The following is a 21,899-nucleotide window of genomic DNA, read 5'->3' as shown; positions in this document are numbered from 1 at the left end:
TGTTACTACAGAACTGTATTTAAATGGAATTTACTGGGGTTCTGAACAAGTACGAAGGCATCTACCACAATTGTCCATGTTCATGCAAAATGCTGACAACAGGCAGAAAGCAGTGTAGCAACATTTCTGGCAGACACCTGCAGATGGTGCACTAAAACACAAAGCAGCACTGCAAGATCTATACGCAGAAAATAAAAAGCAACTTTGAACTCCTTCATGAATACCTTCAAATAGTTCTGTATTGACAGTATCAATTTCATGTACAAGTGTCTTGCATTTGCTCTTAGAGGTTCACATACTCTTGTTTTGCATTGAGCAGCAGTTACCAATGAAGGTCTCTCTCTCTCCAAGGGAATGTGCTCTGATAGTCATAGTTCAGCAAGAATCACACTGTCAGGTGGTGCCAGCATGGCTTTGCCAGCTTCAGCGGAGTTACTGTAGCCAACCCAGTGATGCCTTAGGATCTTTTGGAATCTTGGAGAAGCTCCAAAGACAGTATGTACTGTGAAGAACAGGAAGAGGAGGAAGAAAGGGGTCTTGGGACCTCTCACTCAATTTTCGGGTAGGCGTGCCAGGGAGGCACATGTGGGGGGGGGGCTATTTCTCGGATCAGACCATAAATTGTGGAACCCCTTGGACACGGGGGCACATGCCTTTTCAGACTCCTTGCACCAGAAGGCCTTCATTAAAGACCTGTTCTCTATCTTATCTCTACTAAACTAGCCTGGTTTTTTGCTCCCAATTTTTATGCAACATCAGAGATGCTTGGTTTATGTTTTAAATACATTTATTAACACTTTGTAAACAGGAGAAAAAGTTAAAGATACACAGAGATATTAAGATTTACGATCACAGAGTGGCTGAGGTTGGAAGGCACCTCTGGAGGCCATATGGTACAACCTCCCCTACTCAAGCAAAGCCAGTTGCCCAGGACCACGTCCAGAGTTTTTGAATATATCCAATGGTGGAGACTCCACAAGCTCTCTGGCTAACCTCTGCCAGTTGTCCTGATAGTAAGAAAGTGATTCCTGCTGTTCAGAGGAAACCTTCTGTATTTCTGTTTGTGTCCACTGCCTTCGTCCTGTCACTAGACATCGCTGAAAAGAGCCTGGCTCCATCTTCTTTGCAGGCTCTCTTCAGTGTTGATACACATTGATGAGACTCCTCTGAGCTGTCTCTTCTCAAGGATGAACAGACCCAGATGCTCCAGTTCATCATCTTCTTTGCTGGACTCTTTCCTGCAGCCCCATCTCTCTCTTGTGGTGGGGAGCCCAGAAGTGGACACAATACTACAGGCGTAATGAAAATGACAAGGTAAAACTTTACACTTAAAATACAAGTAAGGGAAAAAAAACCCAAGGAAGCATAAAACCGAGAAATCTAGGAAAGAAAGCATCTAAATAACCACAAGTGTAGAGAAGCAATACATTATTATCAAACCTCAAAACCCCAGCAAACTAGCAGAATCCAGGTGTAGAAAAGTGTTAAATCAGCATTAAGTACAAGCTGAGTACTTGTGCATGAATGTTCTTTATTGCATTAGTCTTTGCTTCTCTACAAGTGAATGGCGAAAAGATACAGACCTGGCATGACACCATTATGCTCAATTCCTCATGTGATGATAGTTCCTCACAGTTTTCCAACGGCAGCTTTGACCAGCAGCAAGATGCACCAGTCACCTTAAAGTGAAGGATATTATGCTTCTTGTACAACTGCTAATCTCTCTGGTTTGCTTCCATAGCAGTGTTCACAGAATATAGAACAAATCAACAAGAACATAACAATACAAAGAAGCTTCAAATAAAATGCAGGAAATCTATTTTATGGCTGTCTTAATTTCCCTTTAAATTACGCTAGTATAGAACAAGGAACAGAAACAATTTAACATCTCTACAACTGGAGTAAAAGAAAACTGAGCTTACGTTGGTACTGCTTTGTTTAAGGTACAGAAGGGCTCTGCTGGACTTGGGGCATAGAACAATTGAGGGTGTTAACATCTATTCCTTGCTCCCTGCAGATTTACTAAGGCAACTTTGGGCAAGTTACCATTTCTACATCAGTGAAATGGAGACAAGACTTCTCTGCCTCATAGGCAAGACTGAAATTAATCTCTATAAACTGCCTGAACAGTCAGGAGTTTTATATTAAATATTAAAATTAATATAAAGATTTTTAAGCAGGTAAAATGTAAAAGGAAAAAAAACCCCTTCCACTAACAAATTCTGAGCTATTACCTAAACCATATATAAAATCCCTCCAGAAAAAGTATTAATCCATTTAATTACTTCCTTAACTTGTGAAGTATACTTATTATTTCCTGCCCTCCAGAGTATACATGCAATTTTATACCTCTTTTCAGAACAGTAAACAACTCAAAAAGTTTCCATGACTGAACAAGCAGTGGTCAAACATGAGACAAGGGCTTGTTTCTGCCTGAGAGCATGGGAGGCAGAAAAAAAAGAAACAATTAAGACACACCAGGTTAGTATGGAAGGCACTTATTAAAGAAAAAAATAGCACTTGCAATAATTTATTTCCTCTTCCTTTAGTTCTCAAAGGCAAGCAAGGGAGAAGAGAGATTTTCTTGGAAGATGGAATGAGGTCAAGGAGTTAACTCATACGTGTACTCATCAAGACCTTTCCAAAAATAACGGAATGTATGAAAGGAAAGATTTTTTTCATGGAGAAAAGAGGATTTAAAAGAATCATCCAGATGGCTATGACTGATATGAAACACAAAATATGGAATGTGACCAACCTGCAATAGTATGATGTAAGCCCTTAAATGCAGAAATATAAACCTGAAAAAATGCACAGTGCATCAACAGAGCACACTAAAAACGGAGTTACCATCCAAAATTAAGAAAGATAAGTAAGGAAGTAAGGAAGACAAGTAGTTATGATGTATGCCTAAGTTTAACTTGAAATGTTTCGTAAGTTCAAAGCACAGGAGTGGTAAAACAAGATTGCAAAAACCAGTTTAATGTAGTATCAGAAAACACTGTAGGTTTGGGGTGCAGGGGTGCAGGCTCAGGGCATTAGTTCTCCCATACTTGTATTCACACATAGGTACCTGAATAATTAGCAGTTCTGGTGATACTGACATACTGAATGAAGAAATAATGAAGAAATCCACTGCACAGGCAATTACTTTGTTACTGAAGTGTGCTAAATAAATGCAAAAATGTAATGTGAAAGCAACTGCAAATGCATGCTAATTTAGGAAAACAGAGCTCCCTCAGTTTTCCAAAGGAGGCAGAAGTAGAGGGTGTCACAGAGGTAGATTGCTGACATCAGTGGAGACCTTGGTTAGACTTAAATTTTACTGTGAACTTCAATGCCATAACTAATTTTTACATTGTAGATTTTTTGTAGAGAGGAGAAAGTTGTGTAGCATAAGAATAAGAAGCAACTATTTCACATTAGATAATAAATCTTCTGGTGAGAGACCTGATTGTTTTTTCTATGGTTTCATCATGCCTACTATAAAGAGCACAGGAGGCAATGAGTATAAAATGCAATAGTTATCATGACCAGAAAGGATTAAACAACACCTCAATATAAATGCTCTTACACAAAAACAAAAAAAGAATTTACAGTTACTTTGTGGACAAGCCCTTATTCATATTTCAAAACCAACATACGTATACAGAAGACTCAAAAACAAAATTTTGTGATAAGAACACTTGTAGTTTTGTAAGGTTCTCTTCCTTGCATGCACTATGAAGCTTATTAAAAAAAAATCACAACCCCACAAACAGCATTTCACTGATATGGTTTTCTTAATGAAAGCATGAAACTGCACAGACCATGATGGGTGGCAAATTATGAACTAGTCTAACTTGTGTGTGCATTTTCTTTACCACACATATTGTTGATTTGCAAGTACTAGACTTACACCTAGGAAAATAAAGAGCTGACACCTAAATTTATGCTATTAACAGTAAACCTATAATATTCATTTGTGTATAAAAATAATTTTAAAGTACACCTGTAAAACAAAACATACATTTCTACAGTTAAAAAAATTAATAAAAAAATAAATCAAAACTTCCCCCAATGTGAGCTTCATTAACTCAGTCTTGTATAAAACAGAGAATAAGTTAAAAGGTGAATTATTGTGAATGCTACGCTCTCCGAAGAGAGAAAATGGAGACAAAACTGGATTATATAAACAGCTTGGAAACCTACATATGACATTTGAATTCCAGTCAGAAACTTTGTGTGACTTCTCATCTATTTAAATAAAACAGATGCCAAATGAATTATATTTACTATGACTTTCTGCATGTAGGGTAGCTTTCACATAGTTTGTTTTCCTGAAGTTCAATAAAGTTTAGCAACAGACAGAGTTTACAGATGGCAGAACTGAGACTGTAAAATTACCTTACCCTCACTGGAAAGAGTAACTTCATATAGTGAAAAGAATACAAGGGAATGTAAGAAATCATAAATATTATGGGGAAAGAAGTGTATCAATCCACTTGACTTGGCCAAATGCACTCTTACACCAAATCTGAAATTGTAACACTTTATCATACCTTACCATAAAACTTTGGCTGTAACATGAAAATGGAAGGTCATGGCAGGCAATCCTTCTCTTTCAAGGTGTATCTGTTCATCAAATTCACACCTCTCTACCTTATCCAGGACACAATCAATCATGCAGCAGCTGGGATTTTAAGAAACAAAATTGTCATATGCAATAAATTCTCCCAACTTGGCAACAGTGGGTTTGTATGGGTTGAAAGGCTTTGCTGACACACCAGAGTAGCCTGAGTGCTGGAGACAGTGCAGTTATGTTAGCATAGCTCTTCACTTATTCATTCCATGTGCTAAGATGGCTATGCTATTCTGTGTTCTATTCCATAACATACTTAATATAGCACATGCTAGCTACCAATTTAATAAGCAAAATTTAAGGCACATTTTGTGTCTGTGCTTTGATCACAAGCTCTTTGGAACAGATATTCTTCTTAAGTGTCTGAAAAACATTTTGCACATTGTGAATACTTTCATCAACTAGTAGTTTGACAGAGGGCAATCCTGTGAGATATTTCAATTCTTTGTACGTTTTTTCTGACTATATGTTTCTATTATCCAATTTACTTTTGTCTAAGTTGAAAGAACACACATCAAGATACATCTAAGGAATACAACAAAAAGAAAAAACATGACCACATAAGAACAGTGATTTGCAAGGTGATTGGTATTTTTAAAGTGCTTTGTTAACTATATAAAATGAAAGAGATGGCAAGTGATTCAAAAGCGAGTTGAATATGAAAGTAAGAGAGATAAATGGACTTAGTCTTCCTAAATTCAGGATGAAAAAGACAGACTGGTAGCACATTGTCTCCTCCTGTCATTAAAGAAAGAAAATTGTAATCTGTACCCTAATCCTCTTAACTTCATCAGAAGACCACACAAACACGATACATATTCCAAACACATTAGCAGATGCTGTTACTTTTTACTCCAATATCGAAATTGAAGAATTTCAATGTGATGACACTAATTTAAAGAGAACTTCCATGTCTCTTTACACCACTATGATACAGAGGGCCATAGGTCACTAAAATTTTTGTATTTCACCACAGAATAAGCAAATAACAGTTTCTTACACCACTGTTTCAATCATGATTTTTTTCACTCTGTGTTCTCACCCTGTTCAGGCCTAAAAGCCCATTCCCGCCTTACTAAAGTACGAGTGTTGACTAAACAAACTCAGTCTCAGTTTTGTTACTCAGAAGCAATAGTCAAAAAGAGTGACACTAAGATTTCCATAAAAATTTCAATTATTACAATAAATACCAAATTCTGTGATGATCTAAATAACTTAAAAAAACCCCAACATTTTTATTTAAAATGTAAAAGAGTGACAACATACCATATTCTAAACCTTCCACCTTTAAAATCACAATTCGATTGTGATTTAAATCACAATTTGGTGATCAGGTTCCATTAAAAAATAATACAGTATTACATTTAAATTACTCCACCTAGACAATTAACAAAGAACCACTAATCTCAGATCAGCCACATGGCCAATATTATTAAAATGCCCAAACTAGTCTTCTACAGTGTCCCACTTGAGTGCAGCTTCTCAGCAGTTTGCCAGGAGCTGCTGTCCTTCATTGCCTGATAAAGCCATCTGACAACGGCCTACACCATCTTTTACGACGAATTCAAGTGCTCTGAAGAAAGGACTCACAAAAGCGTGCACTTACAGCAATCTGCAAGCAGATAATATGCCTTCAGCTCCTTTGGTTTTAATAATGTTCCCTTTGGAAAGTGAATCAGTTGAAGACTGTTCCAACAAAATTGGAAGTCAAAGTCTAGACAAGGCATAAACCACTGTCTATACAGTTTGTGACAACGTCCTTGTTTTTCTCTCTTCCACAGTTTTTTTCCAAAGACCATGCACTGAAGGCAGTTTGATTTTATCCATATTCTTACTGTAAACATTAAGAAATATACCAAGGACAACAAGTAAGCCTGACCACACGTACCTAAAGGGGAGGGAGAGGAGAGGAGGGAAAAAAAGTTATCATTAGCACTTATCTGTAGCAATTACATACCTATATATGTGGATTAAATAAAGCCCCTACATTAAGGAGAGAGGAGTTGAAGAAAAAAACCCCTACAAATCAGTGGGCTCTGAATATCCTTGAATCTTTATTATTACTATCCTTGCACCCTTCTTTTTTCCTGTCCTGGCTGGAGAGCTTATTAAGGTGCATTTATAGTTAAATAATAACTAAACAGTATCTGTTATTTCTCACATGAATAAAATAATCCTGAGGATTTTAGTATGTTTTTCCTTCCTATGGTTATGAGAGCTATACTCTCTATTACTATCCCAAAATGTGTTCTTACTCAGTGCCTTATATCCATATTTCCCAATGTAGGCACATTTTTCTTTCAGCTCTCCATTATTTTAAGCCTCAAGACTTTTAGCTGGAGTAAATTCCATTTGAGTGTTTGGGTGTAAACTTTGTTCTTAAATCTCAAATAAAATTATATATAGAAATAAAATGGAATATTATTTTGTTTCAAACCAGAAACAATTAGGATCAAAGTAGCAACTTAGCTGCATTTTTCAATATAAGCTCTTCCCTGAAACTAAAAAAAGGGAATAAACCCAAGCTCAAAAATCTTGTCATTTAGTATCTCAAGATAATAGAAGCTTGCAGTTATTTAAAAAGGCTAGTTAAGAACTCAAATCTGAGCTTATAAAAGCAGAAACAATACTGTAATGGAGAAAATCCCTTTCTTTAGCCAAATCTTCCTCCACAGAGAAAGTACCCAAACAATTTATTAAGTATCATAAGAATTAGAAATTATCTAAGTTTTTTCTTTAAAAAAAAAAAAACACAACAAAAAATGCCAACACATGGAATAGCTTGTCTTTCAGACCTTTAGAAAAATGGAAACTATTTTCTCTAGTATGATTAGTATCAACAAGCCCGTCAATATTCACAGCAAACTGCCAACAATCGTAGAAGATATGAAATGACAAGCATTAAACCCTGATTAATCACTGTTGTTATAGTTCCATGATCAAGACACGATTTCTTATAAAATATTTAATAAAGCATTTAAAACTGTAAATACTTACTGTAATGTAAATGGCTTTGCAAAGAACAAAAAAGAAAGCACAATGGTCATTGCTTTTCTTCCTGTTGTTACTGCAGAGGAAAACAAATATTTACCTCTTTAAGAATTCAGTTGCAGCAAAAGAACATAAAATAGGCTTCAGTATTAGCAGGTAACCTCATTACATAATTAAGTGTCTGGCTAAAACGATGATCACCCTTGGTGCAAACACACACTGCAAATGTAGTGCTAGAACCCTACACTGTTTGCAAACAAGGACACTGTGACAGTAGTATCACCCCAGTCACACTATCTGCAGCAAAAAAACTTCCAGAACAAAATTTGCTCTTTAATAACTTCATGCTAATCAATTCACAGCCTCTGAAAGCAACAAACAACTCTTGCAATTATCTGATGGTCTAAACTAATCTGTTAAAGCTTGGATACAACAAATCTCTTGCCATTTCCACCTCATGTTATTAGAGTTCAGCGGTGTTTTGGGCTCTGTTTTTAAGTGGAATGGGATTATCATCTCATCATTCTTTTGAAATTGCTATAAATTTACCTAACAGTGCAGGGAAATACAATTTTAGTTAGAAACCTAAGAGAACAAGGATGTTCTCTTCTGACTTCAATGACTGCATTAGGAAGTTTTCCTTAAAACCATTAAGAGATCCTCTTCTACATGTAATTTGATCACTAAAAAAAAAAAAAATTAAAGTAGTAAGAAGAGTGAAGAACATAATCCTGTTTCCAAAATAGCAGTAACCTCTTTGGTTACTCTCAAATTAACTTCAGCTCCAACAATTATTTGAACAATTTCAATGCAAACTGCTATGAACAAGGATACACCAAATTGAGTGCTGGGTAGCATATATAGTTTATCAAAGAAGTTGTAGAAAATGTTTTAAAACAAAGTAGCAAGGCAGCCAGGCACACAAGTTTAGCTGCGGAGCTAAAGGGCCTGAGAAGGTGTTATTCTATATGATAGCACAGGATTCTTACTTGAGAAAGACCCCCAGTACAGGGTGCAGTAGGTCTGCACCTAAAGAATATGATTTTTATTAACAGAAAATATTGTGCTTACCATGAGATACTTTTTACTGTAACGTACTGGACAGTCTTTCTTGCTTAAGCAAGATTTGTATAACATCCAAATTAGTTGTACTGCAACATACTGGCAAAAAGTTACCAATGACTACTGAGGTATATTTCATGCTGCTGTGGTTAGTCCAGCAAGTTTTATTTTAACCAACTCTCCCCCACAGACAAATATTTACTTAAAAGTATCTTTTGTAGGGGAAGAAACAGACTTCACCACTGCTTCATCTGCCCCAACCTCAACTTTTTAATAATTTTAGTAATTTTTACTGATTTTCTTTACATTTTAAGAAATTTATGCACATCAAATAAAATGATTTCCTGTTACATGAAAAATTAAAGGAGAATGAAAAAGAAAATTGAGTTTTAATTAGAAAACAGTTTACAGATGAATAATTTAAAAAATGGTTAAATTACTTCAGTTTTACTAATTACAATTATTTCTGTTCTTTCAAATCAGTTATTAATTAAAATATTTATGTAACCATTTCCTTCTAATTTAAGTGCCTTTTCTTCTTTTTCCCAATTAAGTCTGATAATTTCTCATTCTGCTAATAGAAATACAATTTTCATTAAACTCTTTCACCCCACTCCCCCCATGAAGGGGGAGAGCGGATGGGGGGAGGTGGGAGGGACAGTAATGAATGTGGTGTTCATTGTGGCACAATAAACATTTTCACATTGCTACAGGCAAGATAGAAAGGGCTCAAATGTTAGAATTGTCAAGGTCAGGCATAGGAAAACCTGGGAGAGGTTTGCTATTCCATGGCATTTTTAACATTTTTTAGTACAGTGAGACCATTTTTTTTTTAAGAGCTATTTTAATACATGGACGATCCCTCTCATCTGGGTCAATTTCCAGTCAGGAGACCTACTGAACATTGTTAAAAACAAATGCAAAACAGACCTGCTGCAGAGGAAATAAGTGACAGGAAATCAGAGCATGCAATCCTCAGGTCAGAAAACAATGCTTTTAACTCCACTACTGTGAGCGAATTAGAGCATCACCCGACAGAAACCAGGGGTTTCTTTTAGTGGTAGAAGTAAGAAAGGAAAGTAGCTACATGGCATCTTGCTACACCTTCCACCCACCTGGCTCTTGCGATTAATGTTTGTAGTTTCATGCACTTAGAAACAATGTCACTGCCTACTATGTTTTTCTGGAACATCCTTACTTTTCCTTCCAGGTTTCAAATGATACATGTCTTTCCTTACACTTTGCTATATTTTCCCACGAAGGCAGGTTGAAAGAGTTGGAGTTGTTGAGCCTGGAGAAGGCTCTGGGAAGACCTTATAGCAGCCTTCCAATACCTAAGGGGGGGCCTGCAGGAGATCTGGAGAAGGACTTTTTACAAGGCCATGTAGTGACAGGACAAGGAGGAATGGCTTTAAACAGAAAGAGAGTAGGTTTAGACTAGATATTAGGAAGAAATTCTTTACTGCCATGGTGGCGAGACACAGACTGCCCGCAGAAACTGTGTCTGCCTCATCCCTGAAAGTGTTAAAGGCCAGGCTGGATGGGCCTTTTGAGCAAACTGGTCTAGTGGAAGATATGGCAGGGGTTTTGGACCTAGATGTCCTTTGAAGTTCCTTCCAGCATAAGCCATTCCGTGATTCTATTTCAATGTTTTGGTTTAGAACAGTGTTTTTTGTTTCTGCACTAAAACACAGTGTGGGCTAAATGCACAAGTCTACTTAACAGGCTCTTCAAGGTTGAGACTGTGGCACAAAAAGAACCAGGGAGCTCTCAAACACATTCCACTAGTGCTACAGAAATCAGCCAGCACAAAGAACAGAAAAAAAGCCAGAGCAAGAACAATTCTCAAAAGCTCTGTCCTAAATAATAGGATTACTTTGTTTTTATACAAAAGCAGAAAAGATATCATTTGTTCGTACCTGTTACAGCAAGAAGGGCACCAAAGATTTTAATCAAAGCTAGAACAAAGGATATGCCAAAATACCCAGTCAGGGAGAAAAGGAATGCATAACCGTAAGTCTGAACTAGATGCTGCAACAATAAAAAAAGCTGGTTAGGAAAATGTAAAACAAACCCTGAGGTATTGCAAAATGACATAAAAGTACAGACTTTAATCAACTGCTTGAGCAATAATAAGCTGTTTAACAATGCATTCATGCAAAAATCCTTATTTAATTTTAGTTAAATAATGGAAAAATAATAATGAAATTATAAGCTCATAAGTCTAGTCCTGTGATTTTGTTGCTTTTTAAAAATTTCCCCTATCTTATACATCAAAGACTGGAAAAACTTCCTTAATATATGAATTATACAAGTTAACCAGTTTACACGATGAAAATAGGACATTAGAGAGAGAAGTGGTGGGATTTTCTAAACCATACAGAAGAAGGTTTTCATAGAGAAAAAGAAATCTTTACACCTACCTTTGAGCAAAATGTTACTGCAGGGCTTAATCCACTAGTGCATGTTAATCCAAATAAAATATACACAAAACCTATTGAATAGGAATACAAAACCTAGAATAGTGTAAGAGAAAATAATTACCAGGTGATACTATACAAAAGGATAAAATTAAATGTTTTCAAATGCTTGGCCCTGCTAATATGCTCAGCTTCTCAGAGCTGAATTTGCAGCCTTTGAAGATATTTTAACTAGGATTTCTATAATAGTTGATGTACAGTGAAAAGTCAATAATAAGTGTTAGACACATTCTTCCTACCCACAACAACATAAAAGAAGTTTGGAAAGCTAGTCGGTTAATAATATCCTGAGGTCAGCGTCAACAGCGGTAAATCCTTCAAGTTCAGGATTTCACAGCCTAAATAAAACTTCACACAACTATTTAGTTTAATAGTCTGAATAACACGTTAAACTTATTTCATTTTCCACTACTTTTTCAGCACAGTAAAGATCTGTATTACCTTAAAAGTGCAAAGGGTAGCACAGAATCCCCATGAACTGCCAGAAGTGTCACATTAGTTTCAGCTGTGTCACTTCCCTTTGCATGCACAGCACATATGTATCATGGCTACAGGGCATAAGATTTTCAAATATGACCAGCTCTGGCCCAGTTCAGCACTCAGAATACTTAGCAAACAGGTAGGTTCTTTACTTTGTCTGCATCCTTATTTAATTCATAGTTTCATAGACCAACAGAAGAATCTTCACCCTATCCTTTCCCACATTGAGTCAACAGAATTAGAAGCTGGAACCCATCCACACATCCTCCCATGAAGCAGGAGGCTGTTTGTACGACATTTAGTAGCCTTTTCTTGTGAAAAAGGGAGACAGTAAACAGAACTGTTCTACACAGTACCACCTAGAGCATGCTGATTATGCTTTCAAAACTCCTTGTCAACAACAGGCCTACTTCTTTTGACATAGGTTTCATCAATTGTTTTCTTGTTAGAGTAATCTCAACTATTTGGAAAAATAAATCTATTAACAATTGTTAGCATTGCCATGAGATAACAGAATGCTTATCATTGCTTTACAATAAAGGAGGATGAATACACGTCTAAAAGAGCAGATCTGCTTTTATTTGACACTGTTCATATACACAGAAGTCAGTCCCTAGTTCTTCACTTGCCTCTGCATCCAGCTTTTCTCCCAAACTGCCATAAGACCTCCCTTTTCACAACCAGGAATGAGCACCACATTGCTATTTCCTTGTTAGACAGTGTGATGTAAGACAAACAAGATAAAAATCAGGTATAATCTTCAAGAGCAGCAGTTACTACTCCAGTCACAAGACATCTTTTCTCTTTTCATAATTGCTTAAATCCAGGGCAATTTCCAAATCTGACAATGAAACAGAGATGTTGTGGATGACAGGTTCCTTTACTATTCGATTTTATTTACAGATCACTGTCCATTAAATATAATCTGTGATTCAGATGCAATTTTTACCCTCAGTCTCAAGTAAATGACTTCTAAAATTCTGCTTGTACTTCTGCATTGAATTCTCTAAACAAAATCCTGGAGTGTAACTCTAAGCCTCAAACAAGTAAAACTTTTATATCCTTAATCATTACACTCATCCTCTATTAGTAGTATGAGTATACAATACGAGGACCAACATCTGTCAGACTGATGCAGAATAAAAGCAAAGTCCTGGAGATAACTGGAGTTTCATAGGTAAGGCAGCAACAACTGTCAGATGACTGCTGGGAAGATGCAAAGTAGGCAAGAAAAGTTACAGATTGTACTTTAGTTTGGATTTTGGAGATGACAGCTACAGAAAGCTGCACTGGGTCATGTAAGGTCCATGTAGCTAAAACCTCTGCCTTCAGCAGCAGTCAACAGTGAATACTAAGAAAAAGCACAAAAATAAAAACAAGAATACAGAGACATTTCTAGGTGTATATTCTTCCACTTTTCAGACACTTGTAGCTCAAATGTCTTGAGCCATCCTAAATCACTTTCAGCCCTAAACGAAGATTCCTTTTATCTTTTTCTCCATTTTTCAAGCTACGTTCATAATGAGAAACTAGATCTTCTAGTTAAACGTCAAATAATGTGCCAAATATGTGCCAAAATAAATTCCAGTAACTTTTTACTTGTGACATATTCAAATCATGCCTGTTATAATAAAAGATTTACTTGTATTTACTCAACTTCACAGAAAAATATGCCAAATTCAAACATAAGTTTTGTCTAAAAAGAAAAATAACCTTAGATCACATGAACAGATAATCCATATTCCAAGTAAGTATATAAAAAATGCTGAGCAAGACTTTTGCAAAATTATGTATTTCACTGAATCAGGAGCACACATATCCATCCATTCTGAAAGTCAGAGTTTTACAGATTTCAAAAGATTCAAAAAAGGCTGCCTCTCAAGTGCTAGCACACTCTAGAATTGGAAGTCTAGTAAGTGAGAAAAGCAATGTGTTCCATATAACACAACTATACCAGAAGGACAGTATATATTTTTCAGAGATTAAGCACATGATCATAGAGAAAACACTCTGTTGATTTCAGGCCTGCAGGGTAGACAAAGGAATTGTTGCCAGAAATGAGTGTTTCTGTAGCTGCAAGATACATTTCTGCGCACGGAAAGCAGCAGCCTTGAAAGGCTGAAAAACAAAACAAAAAAACCAGCAAAAGTCCCCAAAGAAACAAGCAGAAAACCCAAGAATAGCACACCAAGAGCTTTTTCTTTCATAAGCAAGAGAAAAGCATATTAAGTTTCATATTTTGTCATTGCAGGCCTTGTCTATGATAGATCATGTTCTTTAAAAATTGCAAATCTGGTATTTACCATTTCTGAATTAGAACCATTGTGCAACTTCATAGCTTTTTCCTGTACATTTCCTATAACTGCATCTGCGCAGAGGGCAAGGGATATTAGGACCACACCTAATATAAGAAAACAAACAAACAAACAAAAACCTGTTCAGAATATTTATCAGCAGAGTAGCAGCAAAAACCACTCTGTACTTATCCTGAAAAAAAATATCTCAAGAATAGAAAAATAATAATAACTCCCTTCTATAACATATTCTAAATGCCAGCAAAAATATTTCATTACACCAGTACAAAGCAGTGCCCACCTCCACTAGTTAACTCCTGAGCAGTGTGTGTCTCTAAGCTTCATGGGAACATCTGGCCACTGCTATAAAGAAGCCAGTTGTAGTTTTTATAGTAACAATAGTGAAAGAGTGTCAATTGCATTTAGTTAGGTATCTTTAATGAAGATAAATAACCAGAAAACATACTCTTTTTCAGTAGTTAATCCCATATTATTTTTTTCCTGACAAAGGCAAATAGAAACTTTATATGTAATGGTAAAACAAATACAAGGGGATTCATAGTGGAAATCTCTAATTACTGAAACATTCATTTAAATAAAACACTCTTCGGCAACAAACCCCATGGTTTTAGGTTACCATATATGCTCACAACAAAGTCACTACACAGTCAATAATGTAATCAGCTTTCCAATAACAAAAATAACCTTTTATCCATGTCAGTCATAATTCATTGCCCAACCTCCAAACTCTGATTCTTTCATGACTGTTGTATTTAATGATCCACACACGTTGAAATACCACTTTTTCTAAGTATACATTACAGAAGATATTAATAATCAAAATCATATTTACTGTCTGCCCTACTCTTGGTTCCTTAAAAGATCATGTCAGGCAAGAATCAGGAGTGGAAGACTAGAAACAAGCAGTGTTGTATTTTCTTAATATGATGTTCTTACAATCAGAGGTCTCAAAATAGGCATTCAGATGAAGTACAAGCTCCCAATAGAGAAAAAAAAATAAAAATCCTAGTTCCTAGGATTTTCAGAATTGTAAGATTTAACATTTTTAAGACACATGAAGTTTAAGGTGGCATTTCCTTGGCAAACATCTGAATATATGAGAACTTCTAAAACCAGCATTTTCGTTTTGGGAACCATTTTCTTTCCATGCGACATTCTCTCTGTCTTCTCATCACTGAAAGTTATCAGACCTTGGAAAAGGTGTGACTCAATGGAAAACCCATGATAACATGAATAACATTGTTTATGCTAAAGATATAGATATCCCATCTGCATGGATTCAGCTCTGGTCCAAAGACACAGTAAGACTCCAGCTCAGCAACAGCCTTGCTGCAGGTCACTTCTGTAAAGTGATAGAGCATGTCTCATCTATGTTCTCCATCATGCTTGTTCCAGCAGTGCTTAAGGGCCCAGGCACACCACTGGATAAATGCATGGGTTCAGGACTGGACTGAGATGAAAAGGTTACCTGGAATCTGAAGTGTAAGTTTGCACAGGGAGGAGAAATGTGGGGACAAGACAAATGTTAATCACACGGTTTGGAGTGTAAGGAGAACTGTTCCATTCATTGTGGTAGTGCTGCACCTGCTGAGCAGCAGCAGCAGCAAAACCACAAACAAGACCAGCAATGTTATACTGTATGTAAAGCATGAGTAAAAGTAATTGGAAAACCTGGTCCTAAATCAGTTCTGAAAGAAACCCGCATGGAAACAGTTCTAAATAAATCACTGGAATGAACTCAGGAATTGCCATTTGAGAAAGAAATTCAACTAAGGATTTAAATTCAAGCAGGTTAAAATCTTCCCTTTGCTTCTTTTAGACAGCATAAAAAACTCAGAATGTGGGCACTCCACCAAAAAACTACATCAAAATTGAGTGAGATCATCAATTAATATAAAGTAAATGGTTCTGAAACGGAAAAAGACTTAAAAGTTTAACTAGAAAAGACAACTAATCATTTGAAGTTTTAAAATAGTCTAACTGAATTTTATCATACTCATTTTAACATATTTACTGGGGTAATTATTTCTTGGGAACATGCATGAGACATTTCAAACAAAAGGGTGGGATTTCCAGAAATTTCAGGAACCTAAAAACTTAACGCTTGGAATAAAGGTCTCTTCTGTTACAGACAGGAGTTCTGCTAGTGCAAAGTTACAATGAAACTAGCAATTTCTGTACAATACCCAAAGGCACTCCAACAAGAACTCAAACTTCCATGGAATGATTATTGTAGGAAAAAAACAAGCACTTTCCTAAACTCTAAAATATAATATACCTTTACCTGTCAAGTTGAAGTTTGGTGCAACTGTGCTGTCAGCTAAAGTAAACCATATTAATCCAAGACTCATACATAGGGCAGCAGACACATCTACAATGTTATAACGTTTTCCTACAAAAGCAATACAAACAGCATGAATGGACTGTTAGCACTCTCAGAATTTCACGTTTATCCTGTTTAACAGACTAGAAGGCAAAGGAAACACTGTTCCAACTCTTTCACTTAAACAGAGGACTTAATGCTCTGGTCTTTCATGAATGGAATTAGTTTCTTCTACAACAGCAGTTCCTAACATGGAGGAGGATCCTAACAGGTCAGTTTTGATTTGACTCCTAAAGCACGTCCTCCCCAACAAAGCATTCTCTTAGCAACTTCAGGACAGCTTAGATGTTTTCATCATACTTTCCCCTCATGCAAGACATTTCAGCTGTCTTTTCTGGTATTTCTAGAACCCTACACTGTCTTTTAGTTTGGGAAAGACAAGATGTGGAGGGAGATGGCAACAGAGAGTAGGGAAATAAAAGGCAGGAGTTACTATATCTTGTTTGAAATATTATATTCCTTTCCCATAAGCTGTAGTTTCAGTATGAGCTTCCAAGGGAACTTTTTTGAACTGATTTCTTTTTTCATAATAAAATTAAAAAAATAAAATCAAAGCTTCTGAGACTACAATACTACTACAACACAATATAAAGTTTCAAAAAGCTTTAAGGGAATACCAGTCATGTTGCATTAAAATGATACAAAATTCTTCCTAATAAAATGTAAATACTGTGTGTGCATGTGCATATGTAAAGTTGCAACCTTCTCTGAAAATTCAGCTTTGCAACCAGAAGGCCAAAATTAACTACAGAAACAGAAATACACCGTTCTAGATATTGTTCCATAATACTTGCCCATGTGGAGCTTTACTCACTGAATTTTTGTGCACTGAACAAACAAACTTTTATAATTTATTTGTCTTCTAAATCCAGAAATACTGAAGTATATTTATATAACTATAACCTTCATCTGTTTTTCTTCAGATCTCTTTTTCTCTTCTTGGAATATGAACTATGACTTTAGGACTAGTCAAAGACATACAAAACCAGGTGTATTTCTGATAAACATTCAATCAAAATTTAGGAATTTTTATTAGGAATTTAGGGATTAAGATTTACAAACAAGAAGAGTAAGGGATTTCTTCACAAATCATGGTTGGATTTTTTTTCCATTTCAGGTTCTCCATTTCAGTATTGAAGTTATTTCATATGTGACATGATTTGGTTTATAAAACAAACTTAAATTTCTTAAAAATTAAGAAAGCTTGTGTAAAAATGAAGTTTTGTAAGTGACCTGTAGAACGGTTTTCCCCCACATTTTCTGTTCATCCAATTATATTTTCTGAGAAGATGCTTCAGAAATTCTCATTTTTCCCCCATAGAAAAAGTAGTACCAGTGGAATTTAACAAAGTACAGGTTTCCATATATAATCGCCTCCCAAACAATAAAAATTTCACCCAAAAGCAAGACTAACACTTACCTTGTATAAAAACCCCGCCTATCATAACTGGAATGAGCTTACAGCACTTGAAGATGACTTGAGTAGGGTAATTCAGATATCCTAAAGAGGTATTTGACAAGCCCATAGTTCCCACTGTCAAAAACGCTATTATCATGTAGGTTTTGCCAGGAATTCTACAAAATATAAACATACGAATTTTGTATTGCAGACTCATCTAGAGATTTAGCTTGGAAAATTTCGATAAAGAAATATGTTTGTAATACAGCTTCAACATCTTTCTCACTGAATTTCAATCCATAACAGAAATTTTAAAATGTACATAAATGTCTGATTTCATATTTCATTTCTTACAGTTACTGTGAATAAACAGCAATCAAATACAAAACAATAAAAACCTCATGGCTCATGAAGTATTCAAGCAGTAATTCTTTAACCTCCTTTGGAGAACGTATATTGTTTACACATGAATCAAGACAAAGGCTTCAGGTTATTTGTCAAGGGAAACACAGAAGATTGGTAAACCAAGATATCCTGAATCTTAGTCCTTTCAGGCCACTGTGCCAGTTTCTTTGGTGACGTTTTCACATGAACCTTGACACTTTTAAAAGGACGAAAGTTGAAAAAAGTACCACTGTTTTACGAAACTCAGCAAAACTAAGAGAGCAGTGATTCAGCTACTGTGAACAGAGGGGCTCGTTGAACATTTTCAGATATTTCGTTCACAATGTTATGAAATTATCACCTGACAACAGATGATCCAACAGGAATTTTTAGCAATCGCTGTGCTCACTTCATGATATTTTACAGTTATTGATGTACATATGTTCAGCTTTTTCTTATGCATACTCAGAGCCACATTAAGCAACATAAGGAGCTGTATTGCTGTAATCCTGTCTTATCCATAACTCCTTATGTGATGCAGACATACTCTGAGGCATGCAAGAAAAATTTAAAATTTAACAGATTTCTGCATGTCTATAAGAAGATGGCTAGGTGCTAGCAAATAAAATGTACAATATATTTAAGATCTATATTTCCAACACAACTTACGTAAAGGGTCATACTCTGAAGCATTATCAATTATTTGATAATAAAAACCCTAAATACTAGTAACAGAACACCCAAAAGGGAACTGTGCAGTATTATCTGATGTATCTCAAGAAGTCAGATAACCTGAAATATAAGCTGTCAGTGTTTAAAATAAAAGGAATAGTTTATCGAAGTTATGTTGTTTGGATACAATGGAATTCTATAACCTAAAATCAGTTTTTGCAAAATAATCCAAGGTTGACTATGGGTAAGGAAAACTAGTTATGCTCAACTAGGATACAAGGCAATCTTAAAATTCATGTACACCATGACAGCCTCTGTTCAACTCTCCAGAGGGCCTCAATATACAGTTTGCAGAGGCTGTAGTTGGATAGGGAGCCACAGAATGGCCATATTGATGCAGAACAAACTATTCCATTCCCATAGGATTCAAATCAACAGAAACTTCCTTGGTCAACTACAGTGAAAACACAGAAGAGTTTTGTGGCAGGGGGCTACGAGTGCTATCTGAAATGAAAACCACAAAACTTCAGCATATCCTTTGAAGCAAACCTACCCAGCCACATGGTAAACAGACAGTGGAGCTCTGACACTCTCCAAGATGCACAGCATGCTGGAGGAACCTTTTGGTGAGGAGGTGCCAGTATTTGAGGAAAACATATTCAATGACAGATGGCTTCAAGTGCATTGACTCTATTCTACGTGTGATGATCCCGAGCAACACATACATGAGTCAGTCTCTATCAGCTACCTTAAGGATACAACATGTTCTTTAAGTGGGACAAAATGACAGTAGAGTCAACAAAGCTGCTTACAGGTCTGAAATCTAAGTGGGTGCTTACAAAACATTTTCTAACATTATCCAGCAAATTCACTTTTATGGAACAGCTACCAATGCCTCACACTACTCACATTCAAACAACAGAAGCTAAATTTAGTGTAAATGTAAAATGATTCTAACTTGATGCACAATGGGTAAAATGCTTGGAAAAACACATACCTTCTCCTTTTGTCCTGAATCAACTGCAATTCTATTAGTCCAAAAATGGAATAAAATCCAAATTGCACTAAAGTGAGGTACCAACCAAAAGGTTTAAAACCTTCCACTGAAAATATCAATTCCTATAAAAACAAAAACCCACCAAGGTCATGTACATACACCAAAATATTGACTTGACAAATAATCAACAGATCTTTTTCCTTCACATACATGCAAATCTAGCCTTTGCAGCTGCTCAAATTCACCTGCCACATGTAACTTGCAAGTAGTGGAAAAGACAATTTAAGTTTCCAAAATTCATGAAGATAATTTACTGCTGGTGTAAATACACTGAAATTAATGGATCAATTCATCAGGGGATTACATCTGATCCATTAATATTTATATAAAATTATAGATGGCTTCCTGTCTGTTTTTCTCGGGTTTTTTTTTCCAGTTCATTTACATCAGTAGAAGACTTTGTTTTTATCTGTTTTTATTCAGAATTTATAAATATCTTGTGATAAGTTAAACTTTCTCTAACAAACATACTTACTGATGTAATTTTCAGCTCCTAGGAATGCACACCTAATATTTTGAGTGCCTATATCAAATAGCACTTGTGAGTTTATAAATTTGCAGGCTATAGGAACATTTTAAAGCAGAGCAATCTGTTATGGAAAAATACACACACTGCATAAAGATTTTTGTAGATGTGTCAGCTATAGAAACAAAAGGCTACCTAATATTTTCCTTTCTGAGATTCTGCTTTCAATTACTGATAACGTTGTCTAACTCTCTTAAAGAAGCTTTACATTAAAAAAATAAACTTTGTATATATTTTTATATATATTTGATATATATTATATTTTTATGTATTATATATTTTTATGTATTATATATTTAAATATTTATATTTAGCTGCTTTTGAAAAGTGCATTGGAAAGAGGGTGATTTTTAATTATCAGCTTCTAAAATCACTGCTTTATGGAGAATGCTCGATGAACTCAATAATAATTAAAAAAAAGGAACAGAAATGTAGCTGTTCAAGATAAAGGAGAAAAGGTTAACAGAAAGATAAATGTTTAACTAAAATTGCATAAACATTATGCTTCTACTAAAGAAACTACCACAGTATATTTCAGCTCTGTCCTGAGAGCAGAGAGAAAAATAAGAGAACTATAACTCTACAGAACTCATGGAACTTTGAGAGCTCTAAAGGTTTCAACATCAATGAAGACTTAGGTCTATCTTGCACATGGGAGTAAAAGATCAAGTTAAGAAAGTCCAAGTGATCTAAACCTTTTAGGCACATGAATTATAATGGAAACTCACACTATATAGTTACTTGATGCTCTTGAATACTGAAAGCTTGACTTTGCAATAATATCTAGTTTAAACATCTATACATATTAAAATACATACTATATTATTATGGTATTGAAAAAAAATAGGGGTAGGAGGAATTGGCCTAAGACATGAGTACATAGCATTTACCTGTAAATATCCATAGATTAGATAAAACATAAAAACTCCAGAAACACAGATGAAAAATTGAGTAGGTTTGCTAAATTTGCTGAGATTCATGCCAAGAACAACAACATCATCTACTGATTTGATATGAGGAGACATAGTTTGAGATTTGGAAGGTACACTGATAGAAATGTATTTTCTTGATGAAGTGAATTTCAGATCCATGGTTCCTGGCTCTCTGCATTCGGTGCTATTGTTATCCTCTTTCTGTTTTTCTCTTTCTGTGTGTCTTCTGCCTGAAAGCTGAAAGAAATGCTAAAGTCAGGTAAGACATAACATACAGCCCTTCAACAACAGTAAATGAATGTGACATTTATAGAGTAAATATAAAGGTTTCAGAGTTTTGCTGGATTGTTTCTATTCATAAATTTTATTTATCTTTTCTGATGTCCAAAGTTAACATCAGTTACTTTGTTAACACCAAAGTTAACACCAGAGGCCAACAACACTTTAAGGGTAAGTAGTATTCCTGCACTCTACAGAGTAAACAAACCAATGACTCAACTCCAAAACATCAGCAACAGAAAACCAACTTCAGTTTCACAGTAGCTTTAAGTAGTCCTTTTATGCCAGTACTCACAGGAGTGACTGCGTGGCAGAGAA

The 21,899-nt window shown here is 35.6% G+C and overlaps 1 protein-coding gene across 7 annotated transcripts; it reads right to left on the bottom strand.

Annotated features, from left to right (window-relative positions):
* Positions 1-769: 769 nt before the first annotated feature.
* Positions 770-21,536, bottom strand: SLC35B3 (solute carrier family 35 member B3). Of its 7 annotated transcripts, none has more exons than XR_003915995.1 (10): positions 21,261-21,536; positions 19,785-19,906; positions 17,753-17,907; positions 16,234-16,341; positions 13,938-14,035; positions 11,098-11,190; positions 10,594-10,705; positions 7,619-7,688; positions 1,584-6,509; positions 770-1,289 (listed from the first exon to the last, which is right to left on the bottom strand). XR_003915995.1 is itself a non-coding variant. In XM_029961694.1 (9 exons), exons 1-9 carry the CDS (start codon positions 21,459-21,461, stop codon positions 6,359-6,361), a joined length of 1,110 nt encoding a protein of 369 aa, XP_029817554.1. In that variant the 5' UTR covers positions 21,462-21,536; the 3' UTR covers positions 770-6,358. The 7 variants fall into 7 exon arrangements, 3 of the variants coding, with proteins under 3 accessions (XP_029817554.1, XP_029817555.1, XP_017933175.1); XR_003915994.1 differs by having other exon boundaries at positions 770-1,679; positions 4,547-6,509; XR_003915996.1 differs by having other exon boundaries at positions 770-1,679; positions 6,228-6,509.
* Positions 21,537-21,899: the final 363 nt, after the last annotated feature.

The sequence above is a fragment of the Manacus vitellinus genome, unplaced genomic scaffold (genome assembly GCF_001715985.3).
Source record: "Manacus vitellinus isolate BGI_N305 unplaced genomic scaffold, ASM171598v3 scaffold_39_pilon, whole genome shotgun sequence".
NCBI lineage: Eukaryota > Metazoa > Chordata > Aves > Passeriformes > Pipridae > Manacus > Manacus vitellinus.
Note: the sequence above shows the minus strand (reverse complement) of the source record. Positions and strands in the feature narration are given on the sequence as shown.

Coding starts and splice junctions, on each gene's coding strand:
- SLC35B3 (XM_029961694.1), bottom strand. CDS start 21,461: ATGGATCTGAAATTCACTTCATCAAGAAAATACATTTCTATCAGTGTA. Junction 11,191..13,937: donor ATGGTTCTAATTCAGAAATG/GTAAATACCAGA, acceptor ACACTATTCTAG/GTTTTGTATTCCTATTCAAT. Junction 7,689..10,593: donor TGCCCTTCTTGCTGTAACAG/GTACGAACAAAT, acceptor TTTCCTCTGCAG/TAACAACAGGAAGAAAAGCA.